General features: G+C 34.3%; 1 protein-coding gene across 2 annotated transcripts; it reads right to left on the bottom strand.

The window, feature by feature from the left end:
- Positions 1-2530: 2530 nt before the first annotated feature.
- On the bottom strand, positions 2531-10211 carry cyp19a1b (cytochrome P450, family 19, subfamily A, polypeptide 1b). 2 transcript variants are annotated; one of them, XM_065277503.1, is made up of 10 exons: positions 10022-10211; positions 9720-9844; positions 7639-7789; positions 7379-7422; positions 7111-7287; positions 5829-5943; positions 4243-4354; positions 4004-4166; positions 3697-3938; positions 2531-3622 (listed from the first exon to the last, which is right to left on the bottom strand). In XM_065277503.1, exons 2-10 carry the CDS (start codon positions 9832-9834, stop codon positions 3341-3343), a joined length of 1401 nt encoding a protein of 466 aa, XP_065133575.1. In that variant the 5' UTR covers positions 9835-9844; positions 10022-10211; the 3' UTR covers positions 2531-3340. The 2 variants fall into 2 exon arrangements, with proteins under 2 accessions (XP_065133575.1, XP_065133574.1); XM_065277502.1 differs by having other exon boundaries at positions 7379-7533; positions 10022-10209.
- Positions 10212-12122: the final 1911 nt, after the last annotated feature.

The following is a 12122-nucleotide window of genomic DNA, read 5'->3' as shown; positions in this document are numbered from 1 at the left end:
TAAAATGCATGTTTGAGCTGCCTTAAAGCAACACCAAAGAGTTTTTTGCCGTTAAATAACGTTTCCAAAAAAGTTTCAGTCGTTCATCCACTCGAAACAGGGTGAACGGCACTTTCACATTCGCTTTGCAGCCCTCTATCGGCCAAAACCGCACTAAAGAAGTTTCCAACCGTCGGGTCGCGGTCCTGTAGTTCGAGTGAAAACTACAAAAACTTGCTCTACGGCAGACCTACAATCCAATCAGAGCCAGCTTTGCTGCAGTAGGCTAAATTATTTACGACAGTGGTAATGGACAATTCCGCTTCAAACCTGTATGGGGAGCAAAGAGCAAAAACTCTTTAGTGTTGCTTTTATTTAAAAACACTTTGCATTGACATATATTTTCATATATAAGTGCAGTTGTTTTGTCTAAAGATACACACCTGTAATGTTTGTTTGTAAGGTTTGCTTGTTAAAACTATTTAAATGTCCTAATATAACTAAGGCCTAGTCCTAGATTAATCAAAATTAAACTGCCCCTAAAAGTCATAATTATGAGAAGTTAAATTTTAAAAGTCATAATTTCCCATAGTTGTGATTTACCAGTGCATGATTTATTTTTTTATGTGGCGGAAATGGGCTTCCATACATTCGCCTGTGTTCATTCAATGTTGAGAAAAGTGAAAGTGCTTATCTTAGCAACTTTAGTTTTATTGACTGTAATTACTGGTCCAGTTTGTTGAGCCTTTATATAGCAAAGAACCACATTGTGACCCTGTCTTTGAAATCCAGGTTAAAGTTTCATAATCTAATGATGAGATGAGGAGCATCAAAGTTTGATTTCAGTTATTGTTTTTAATCTTTGATCTGACATTATCTAACCCAGTCAATATTAAAGATATCAAGGTTATATTTTTACACAATAGTCGATGATTTTATGTAACAGTAAATTATAAAAATAACTTCAACTGGGTCTTTACAGACAGAGTCACATTTTAGTCCATTACTTTATCGGTTTTAACAGTAACATCATAATGGCTTCTTGGAACACACATAACTTTCTATAAACTCTGCCAAGAATAAATAACAACAACATCTTTTTAAAGTAGTTTATTTATATAACAAGCAATATAAACAACACGTAGATTACTAGGAAACGTACACATTAGTTATTTACATTAAGTATTTGTTCAAGAGTTCAGTTTAGCAACTAGTCAGACCATTAAACAAACAGAAACCGGATGCAAAGTTCCGACCAGACGCGTATTGCGTCACCGCACATGCGTCCGATGAAACCGTCTATAATGCAAAGCAGTATATCGATGTAGAGATTGTATTTATATATATTTTATAAATGGTAACTTGATACATGCAGAACTGTATGTAGTACAATCAACATCAAGTGTAGACTAAAAGTAGATTATCTTTGAGAAACATTAAGTCAACATGCAATCAACATTTTCTTGCAGGTTGTGGCTAGAAGGGACACAGCTATGGCCATAATTTTTTGAAATCATGCCAGATGAGTGCTGTTTTCATCCTAATCCTACCCCCAAACCTAACCCTAAACCTAACATTTGATGGGATGTAGGCTGTAACTCTATCCTATCTAGCCAGAACCGCTTTTTTCATCCTAATCCCACCCCCAAACCTAACCCAAAATCATCATCTTGCGAGGTTTGGCCGTAGCTGTATCCTCTCTAGCCAGAACCTTTCTTACATGCTCTTGATCCTATTTTGTACAATTTAATAATGCATGTTCCATTTTCCGCTGATGCCACCAAGCACTTTTATTTTTCAGCCGTTTCCTCTCCAAGCACATACCAGTGACCAAACCTCAATCCATTCCTTTAGATAAAAATCAATGTCCAATCCTACATATTTTTCTTACTGAATATCCTATTACGTTATTACACAAGTGTGCCATTTGGAGACGTAATCGTACCTTCATGTACTGTAGAGATCAGTGTGATCAATATCTTTTCATTACTTTAGTGAGTGTATCCATTTCTATTGTCAGCCTAACACACATTCACTCTTAATATTTGGATTTATAGCTGGAACAAAACGCTAACCCTGTGTCTCAATTTATCCATTCTAAATAGTATTTGAAAAAATAATTAGTATGTCGTGATTGTAGTTTGTTAAAACGAGTATCTTTAAAGTACCTGGATGGTTTGCTCTTTCTTGTGAAATTTCGAAGTGCAAATGAAAATCCACGTACACTGCAAAACATGACCTTCTTACTTAGTATTTTTGTCTTGTTTTCAGTACAAATATCAAAAAAATCTTAAAGTATGATGCATTTTCTTGATGAGCAAAATTACCTTAGAAAATAAGTCTAGTTTTTAGACAAAAATATCAAATTTAAGTGGATTTGTGCTTAAAACAAGCAAAAAACTCTGCCATTGGGGTAAGAAAATGAGTTTAAGAAAAAAGTGAACTTATTTCAATATATTTTTTCTTACACTATTGGCAGATTTTTTTTGCTTGTTTTAGGCACAAATTCACTTAAATTGTATATTTTTGTCTAAAAACTAGACATATTTTCTTAGGTAATTTTGCTCCTCAAGAAAATGCATCTTAAGGTAGCGAAAAGCGCTTTTGCCAGTAGCCGATGTATGTTTTGAATTGTTGAAGAGCGGCGCTTTTCAAAAAAGCCAGCAACTGGCATTTTTCGTTGTAAAAGCTGGCGCTCGGCTTTTTTTCCGCGCTGAGAGTTGAAAAAATATATCTTCGGACGGCAGAGCTTTTCACACAATCACAGTGGAGGATAAACATCACAACAACCAAATGGTGTATCGTTCAACGACTGATAAACAAAGCAGCAAGTATCACAGTAACCAAAGCGCTCAGCTAAAAAAGCTGGCAGTCGGCATCCGCCTGCCGTTTTCAGCCGCGTTTAAAAGTTTTGGTGTGTACACCCACTAATTTAAGAATTTATAGATATTTGTACTGAAAACAAGACAAAAATACTAAGTAAGAGAGTAATTTTTGGCAGTGTACACACTAATGGTCGATATTACCCAAAACTCATGGGAGTTTAGTGACGATGCACTGAATTATTAAATTAAATAAGTGATGATTCACAAAATTATTGCATTAAGTGATATAATAAACATCTTATAAAAAATAGCGAACAAAAAAATGCTCAGATGCACGAAAGATTGCTGTTAACAAATAAAATGTCGTCTACTTGTTAGTGTTTCCCAGAACTTGTATCATGTAGATGCTTTCCCATAATAAAAACAGAGTATATATTATTAGGGCTATTACATACTCATTTTCCCCAAATGATTTTTCTAGCAGTAGCCTCTCTATTGCCCCCTAAAGGTCAGGAGCAGCCATCATTAACTTGTTTTTATGTATATTTTGTGCTGTGGTTATCTATAATTTCACTGCTGTACGTTTTCTGTGTTCGTGGTATGAAGCGCATGGCCAGGCAGTCTGGATCTTCCTCCACAGGCTGCATGGAGAGGTTGTTCGTCTGTTTGATGGTGCTGATGGTGCAGCCCTGCCGAGGACAGACCGTGAACCTCGACAACATGGTCACCAGGATGGCCTTTGTCATCACCATTGCGATGTGCTTCCCAACGCAGGCCCGTGGACCGCAGCCGAATGGTTGGAAGTATCGTGAGGGAACCTGAGATGGAAGAATTGACTGCAGTTGGATTACCTTGGTACATCCTTATAAAAGTGTTATGTTTATATACGTACGTTGTTTTCAAAGTTGTCCAGGCTGAATTCGTTTGGTTTTTTAAAAAACTCTGATCTGTGCATGCGTCCAACGTTCAGTATGAGATTTGTCCCTTTTGCCACCCTGTAGCCATCGATGTAGTCATCATCCAGAGCTTGCCTCATGATGAAATCCACCACTGGATGAAACCTCAGTGATTCTTTAATGAAACACTCGAGAACATTCAGGTTTTGTAGATCAGCAGACTGTACGTCACGCTCACCTGACAGGACGGGTAAGGTTAGTATCCTTACTGCTGGATAATATATAGTACTTGGTTTACAGTACCTATTTTCGACTCTATCTCCTGTACGATCTGCTCCTCCACGGCTGAGTTTTGCTTCAATAGGACAAACATGAAGAACAGGCTGATGGAAAGCGTATCTGGAGCGGCTATCACCATCTCCAGCACACACTGCCTCACGTCATTCGCAGACAGCTCGCCCTGGTTCTGAGGACAGATGCGGTAAGTTACTGTTTTGTGTGTTTTTTTATTAATATAAAAGGTGTCGGCTTTTTAGGCTGACCTGAGCAAATATCAGCTCTGTGGCAAAATCCATCTCGTCCAGCTTTTCTGTATTGTTTATGATTTGACGTTTCTTTTCCACAAGGTTTTCCATCTCATCCTGAAGTTCCTTTCTACAAGACAGTACTGTATTTAAAGTCATATGAATAACAACTGTGTATGATGATGTGTAATGCTGCGTTCACACCAGCCGCGGTAGAGGCGTCAAAGGCGAGTGATTTCAATGTTAAGTCAATGTGAAGATGCGTTGATGCACGTCTGGAGGTCTTGCGGCGCGAATGAGGTGTTTAGAGCCGCGCGGTAGATGCGATTCCGCCTCATTGTCGTGATTTAAGTTGCCGTGAAAAATTTGAACTTTGGCGGAAAAACGTGCCGCGTTAACCAATCAGGAGCTTGCTCTAGTAGTGACGTGATTACAGGAAGCGAGCGGAGTCGCAGAAGCCCCTCCCATGACGCAAATTTCCGCGTGAATGTCTCGATGACTAGAATTTCACATGCGGCTTTCACTCGCGAATGAAGCGAGTAAACTCAAACTGTTCAAGCTGCAAACTAGGCGCGGTACACGCGAATTTGACGCATCAAACGCGGCTGGTGTGAACCCACGGTTAGACATTAACAGAGGTGGACGGCAGTGAACTGTACTTCAACATTGTTTTTTGCAACACTTTGACCTCGGGCGCAGTAATATTGATGGAAGTTTGAGCGAGAGGGGGAGTGGTCAGGACTGATGATGTTACTGTGCGCCAAGGTCGAAGTGCTGCAAACTAAGTGCTCTTCCGCCATACAATATAGTTCTCATTTTTTATCCGCTACGTTTTATTTTGTGCCACCATACTGACCCGTGTAACTACTCATGTAACAGTCTTTAAAAGGGACAGAGAATGAAAAACCATTTTTACCTTGTCTTTGTTGAATAATGGTAGTCTACCCGCATTCACAAACATACAAAAAGTGCTAAACATCTCAGTCTCATAGAAATTCCTCTTTTAGAAATGTCAGCCAGAAAACGGCCCAATCTGAAAAACAGATGCTTATGACATCACAGGCATCTCCCTGCCCCTCCACTTTAAAATAATTGACTACATTTTTTGAGTGGCAGCAAAGTCAGCCAATCAGTAATGAGATTGCAAGCTAAGCCAGTAGGGGGAGCCAAATAGATGCAAAACCACTTGTTTAAAATCCCCCACCCTAATAGAGCTATCTGAGAGAGGTTTTTAGGAAGCTTCTAAGGCATTACAGACCCAAACAAAAAAATGTTTGTCTACATGTCACATCACAGAACAAGTATAAATACTCCGTTCAATCATTCTATGTCACCTTTAAAAAGGTAAAACATGGAAGGGCTTCTAAATTCATCCCTGTTTGGATCCTAGGGAATGAATGGGGTTAGGCTAAATGCTAACACAGTCACGACGCGCTGTACAAAGATGAAGTGCACGGATTGATAAAAGATAGGTATTTATAAATTCATCTAAGTTGAGGTAAACACATAGTAAAATATTGAAAAACAGTGATGTTTTCTTTTAAGGTTTTAAAAGCAAATATACACCGTACGATTCCGTATACTTGAGTGTGAAATAAACTTACGCTGCCATGTGGTAGTTTTTGTACAAAATGTTGAGTCTGAAGAAAAGATCGGGCTGTATCAGAACCGCCTGCCAGGTGCTGAAGTACCGATGGATCTTTAACAGTAAATCTTTTTCTGCATAAACCAGAATATGAAAAATCTGTTAATTTAACTTTCGAAATAATACTGAGAATCTTAATAACTATCAAAAAGATTAAATAAATCTTAAAGATTAATGTTTCAAAATGAGTTTTACAGCCAGAGATCAAAAACACACCAGTTTCATGAGGACCTGTATACAATATGATACTTTTATAGGATTACTCCAATTTCATGGAAAAAAAACACCAGATAATTTACTTACTGTTTATGTCTTACTTTGTTCAGTCGAGAAGAAATTACGTTTTTTGAGGAAAACATTCCAGGATTTTTCTCCATATGGGGTCCATTTGGGATCGTTTAGAGACTTTTGAAGCTGCATTGAAACTGTAAACCATTGAGGTCCACTAAAGTCCAATATATGGAGAAAAATCCTGGAATGTTTTCCTCAAAAACTTAATTTCTTTTCGACTGATAAAGACTGACATAGACATCTTGGATGACACGGGGGTGAGTAAACTATCTTTTTTTGTGAAAGTGGAATAAGAGTCTTTAAGACCCTTAAAAAGGTACAGTATGGTTCAAAACTTTGAAAACATTTATTTTTATTTTTTGACATTGTAGAATAAAAGTAATCTCATCAAAACTAAATTCCAAATGTAACAATTTCTGTACATTTTGACTGAAAACATCCAACATAAATCAAAACTCAAATCAAAAAAATTATATTTGATCATCTTTCTTGTAGTCACCCTTTGACTAGAATTCCTTCAGCTTCTTAAGGTTTCACCCTGAGATCATTTTTAAACAATTTTGAAGGAGTTCAAATCTAATCTGGACTCTTATTGGGTGTTTTTTTTTTCAATATTCAATCTGTCCTAAACCATCCATTTAAAAAAAACTTTTAGTTTCTAATGAAAGAAATGAAAATGTTTGTCAAAGCTTTATTTTAATTTGCAAAGGTAATTTTCAACTTGTAAACACATCGTTCAATTTGAAGGTGTTTTTAAGGTCATTGGAAACATTTCAGTCAAGTGTTTCCAAACTTTTGACTGGATAAAACTTTTCTAATCTTCACAAAACTATACAGTATAAGATTTCAAGAGCCCTATACAGCCCAGAATTGTTCTTCATAAGATTTTCTCATTTAGAAATGTTTATATTTAAGAGTATATGAATCAAATTCTCATTTTAACTTCTCACCATTGAGAGGAATTCCTAGAAAGAGACGGTTGGAGACGTCCACCACAATACAGCGCAGAAGATTCAGCACATCCACGTGTCCTGAAGGATCTGTGAACTCCTGCAGGACATCAAGCTGTTTTCTGGTAGCGTTGACGGATATTTCCACCGATTTCTGAAGACCTGGACCTGACAGAGCTACCAAGCAACCACACAAATGAAGATTGACACCTACTATAGAGGTAATCTTGTTTAATCAATACAGATATAGATTTCAGCAAACCCTCACCTTTGGTGAAGTACGTCCTCACTTTTTTCCACAGTGCGATGTTGCTGTTAAAGATGATACCTTGTTCAAACATGCCGATACACTGCAAACCTTTTTTACTGGCAAACCGCCCAATGTAGTTACTGCTCTTCAGAACCTGATACACAGCTGAAGATCTGTGTAAGTACACATTAAGTGTGTGTGTGTGTGTGATTTAAAACAAACCATTTCTAATGCTTAAACAAATTAAATATTTTATATAAACTATGCAAAGAACTTGCTTGCTGAGTATGATGGTCTCTTCTCCGTTGATCCAAACTCGAGCAATGCTGCCATATTTTTCATTGTAATAGTTGGATGCGCTTCCTATTCCCATCCACAGAAACCTGCTGTAGCTCAAAATTGGGCCGAGACCCAACAACCATTGGGGACCTAAAGACCAGCAGACAGATATTGTTTTTTTTACAGAATAGTTTTTTTCCCAAAAGTAGTTGTTGTCTCCCTGTTGACATTACCTTAGGGTTTTGTAAACTCCGTTAATATAACTTTTATTGTAATGGTCCTGCTACAATCTTTTGTAGGCATGTGGTGCTGGGGAGCACCTACACTGCAAAAAATTAGTATTTTTATCTTGTTTTCAGTAAAAATATCTAAAAATTCTTAAATTAAGATGCCTTTTCTTGATGAACAAAATGACCCAAGAAAATAAGTCTAGTTTTTAGACCAAAATATCAAATTTAAGTGATTTTGTGCATAAAACAAGCAAAAAAATCTGCCAATGGGGTATTTTGCTTAAATTAAGTGATTAAGAAAAAAACCCGTATTTTTTTTTCTCACCCCATTTTTAGATTTTTTTCTCACCGATATTTTTGCTTGTTTTAAGTTTAAATTTACTTGAATTGTATATTTTTGATCTAAAAACTAGACTTATTTTCTTGGGTCATTTTGCTCATCAAGAAAAAGCATCTTAATTTAAGAATTTTTTGATATTTTTACTGTAAACAAGACAAATATACTAAGAATTTTTTTCTTGAAAATCATTTTTTGCAGTGTAATGATGTTCACTGCAAATTATTGTCTTGTTTTTAGTAGAAATATCAAAAAATTCTTAAATTAAGATGCCTTTTCTTAATCAGCAAAATAACCCAGGAAATAGTTTATAGACAAAAAATATACAATTCAAGTAAATTTAAACTTAAAAAAAGCAAAAATATCGGTGAGAAAAAAAATCTAAAAATTGGATGAGAAAAAAAATCTAAAAATACGTTTTTTTTCTTAATCACTTAATTTAAGCAAAATTTTCTCACCCCAATGGCAGATAATTTAGCTTGTTTTAAGTACAAAATCACTGAAATTTTATAGTTTTTGTCAAAAAACTAGACTTATTTTCTTGCTCATCAAGAAAATACATCTTGATTTAAGAATGTTTAGATATTTGTACTGAAAACAAGACAAAAATACTAAGTAAGAAAATATTTTTTTGCAGTGTTTGATACAATTTCTCTATGCTTTTTACACTGCTGTTCATGGTATTTGTGCAAAATGTAATGTAAAACTCCTGCTCTTATATAATTGTTTCTTCTTTTAATGGCCATTGACATATAAAAAAAAAGTTTAGTTAAATTTGACACCTGTTATGTATTAGATTAATTGACTATATGGAACCCTGGACCACAAAACCAGCCATAAGTCGCATGGGTATATTTGTAGAGTAGCCAACAATACATTGTATGGGTCAAAATTATGCCACATTTTTGGTCAATTTGTATGCCAAAAATCATTAGGATGTTAAGTAAAGATCATATTCCATGAAGATATTTTGTCTTTTTTTTACCATAAATATATATATAAAAAAATTATCATTAGTAATATGTGGTGGTTAGGTACTTCATTTGGACAATTTTAAAGGCGATTTTCTAAATATTTAGATTTTTTGCACCCTCAAATTCAATTTTTTTAAATAGTTGCATGTCGACCAAATATTGTCCTATCCTAACAACCATACAGTACATCAATGGAAAGTTTATTTATTCAGCTTACAGATGATGTATAAATCTGACCCTCATGTCTGGTTTTGGTCCAGGGTAATGCCCAATAGTGAAAGGATTTATTGGATTACATTCTATTTATGAGGACAATACAAATTTGCAATAATACCATATATTCTAGTCCATATACTGTATATTTAATAATCTTCCCTATTTTGTTTTGGTTTATAAATACATTTGAATTTAATAGACAAGGTACTGACCTGCTGAAGAGATTATACATCTGTGCCTCGCACTTTTAATTTGATTTGTAGTATTATTTATTAAATATGTCATCTACATTGATTAAGGTGTGCTGGTAGGCTGTTACTCACCTGGGATAGCCGATTGGTTCTTCCAGTTTTTGTGCAGCAGAACCAGCAGTAAGATTCCTGTCAGTACCAGCAGGATAGCTGTGATGTCTATCGAACCCTTGACCGCCTCATCCATCGCGTGTCATCTACAGGCACAGGACAGTACAGGAAAAAAATGTATTTATTAAAATATTTTCATCATTTATGTTACGACCGGCTCGAAGCTGTGACAAATGTAAAGGAGGACATAGTCAGGTTGGTACTTTGCAGCAAATGATATTTATTAATGTAAATAGAAAACATAAAATAAGGAATTAACAAACCCAACACCGATCCCGTCAAACACAGGAATGGTATAAGTATCAGACAGAACCGAGTAACCCAATTATATAACATCAAAACAAAACCAAACAAGCGTGAGAACACGCTCCACAACAAACAGCGTTGAGACTTGTTAGAGAAGGAACATGTGTTAACAATTCCTCAAACCACACCCACTGAGCAGTTTTAGTGGAAGTAAAGAGGGACACATTTATCACAATACTTTCATAATATTTGTTTTCCTACTATGGAAGACAATGGTTACACTGCAAAAAATGATTTTCAAGAAAAAAAATTCTTAGTATTTTTGTCTTGTTTTCAGTAAAAAATATCTAAAAATTCTTAAATTAAGATGCTTTTTCTTGATGAGCAAAACGACCCAAGAAAATAAGTCTAGTTTTTAGACCAAAAATATCAAATTTAAGTGATTTTGTGCATAAAAGAAGCAAAAAATCTGCCAATGGGGTAAGCAACTTTTTCTTGAATTTTTCTTGAATTTAGTGTTTAGATTTTTTGCTTACCCCATTGGCAGATTTTTTTGCTTGTTTTATGCACAAAATCACTTACATTTGATATTTTTGGTCTAAAACTAGACTTATTTTCTTGGGTCGATTTGCTCATCAAGAAAAAGCATCTTAATTTAAGAATTTTTAGATATTTGTACTGAAAACAAGACAAAAATACTAAGATTTTTTTTCTTGAAAATCATTTTTTGCAGTGTACAATCAGCTGTGTGCTTACCATCATGTGTGTGTGTGTGTGTGTGTGTGTGTGTGTGTGTGTGTGTGTGTGTGTGTGTGTGTTTAAATATACATAATGTTTTACATAACACACAGCACAAACTCATATATTATGCAAAAAATTACTTTTATTTTTATGAGATTAATCTAGATTAATCTATGCCCAGCAATAATTTATATATCTTTTTTTTCTGATGAACACAAAAGAAAAGATATTTTGATAAATGATGGTAACCTTTGACTTCCATAGTAGGAAAAAAAACAGTGGATTTCAATGGGTATGGTCAACTGTGTGCTTACACTGCAAAAAATGATTTTCAAGAAAAAAAAATCTTAGTATTTTTGTCTTGTTTTCAGTAAAAATATCTAAAAATTCTTAGATTTAGATGCTTTGTCTTGATGAGCAAAACAACCCAAGAAAATAAGTCTAGTTTTTAGACCAAAAAATATAACATTTTAGTAAAAATTTTTGCAAAAAACAAGCAAAAAAATCTGCCAATGGGGTAAGAAATGTTTCTTGAATTGTTCTTGAATTTAGTGTTTAAGAAAATGTTCAAGATTTTTTTTGCTTACCCCATTGGCAGATTTTTTTGCTTGTTTTATGCACAAAATCACTTAAATTTCATATTTTTGTCTAAAAACTAGACTAATTTTCTTCGGTCGTTTTGCTCATCAGAAAAAGCATCTTAATTTAATAATTTTAAGATATTTTTTCTGAAAACAAGACAAAATACTACGAATTTTTTTCCTTGAAAATCATTTTTTGCAGTGTACCATTACTTATCGAAATATTTTCTTCATCATTTATCACAATACTTTCATAATATTTATTTTCCTACTATGGAAGTCAATGGTTATCATCTTTTATTAAAATAGTGGAGAAGTGCCATTTAATTGGATATAAACGTATACATGCTTTGAACTATGGAGGACCACAAGAGTCATGCAAAATGTAATAAAGAACTTCAATTTTTAATAACTACCTGGACAATAAAAATAGCAATTAATAGATTTGTTTAAAAATTCGTTAAATAATCTATAAATAAATAGACAAAGTTACAAAAAAAATCATTATGTAACATTTTATTAGGCAATAAAAATGAGATTATAAAAATAACATAGAAATGAAATATTAATCCATTAATAAATAATTCAAATTAATATAACAATTTATAAAAACAACATAAAATACTCAATAAGTTCATCATTTTAAATTGCATTTATAAATTCTTAATTAAATAATGGAATTTCAAATTGTATTTCAAAAAGCGTTTTAAAACGAGAAATAAATAACTGGATTTATAAATTGAATTACAAATACAGGTTTAAATAAGGCATTTAAAAGGGCATTTCCGTTTGACTT

Source organism: Paramisgurnus dabryanus, chromosome 23, assembly GCF_030506205.2.
Source record: "Paramisgurnus dabryanus chromosome 23, PD_genome_1.1, whole genome shotgun sequence".
In the NCBI taxonomy this organism is placed as follows: Eukaryota; Metazoa; Chordata; class Actinopteri; order Cypriniformes; family Cobitidae; genus Paramisgurnus; species Paramisgurnus dabryanus.
Note: the sequence above shows the minus strand (reverse complement) of the source record. Positions and strands in the feature narration are given on the sequence as shown.

Coding starts and splice junctions, on each gene's coding strand:
- cyp19a1b (XM_065277502.1), bottom strand. CDS start 9,834: ATGGATGAGGCGGTCAAGGGTTCGATAGACATCACAGCTATCCTGCTG. Junction 7,790..9,719: donor GAACCAATCGGCTATCCCAG/GTGAGTAACAGC, acceptor GCTGGTCTTTAG/GTCCCCAATGGTTGTTGGGT. Junction 3,623..3,696: donor TGGACAACTTTGAAAACAAC/GTACGTATATAA, acceptor CTTCCATCTCAG/GTTCCCTCACGATACTTCCA.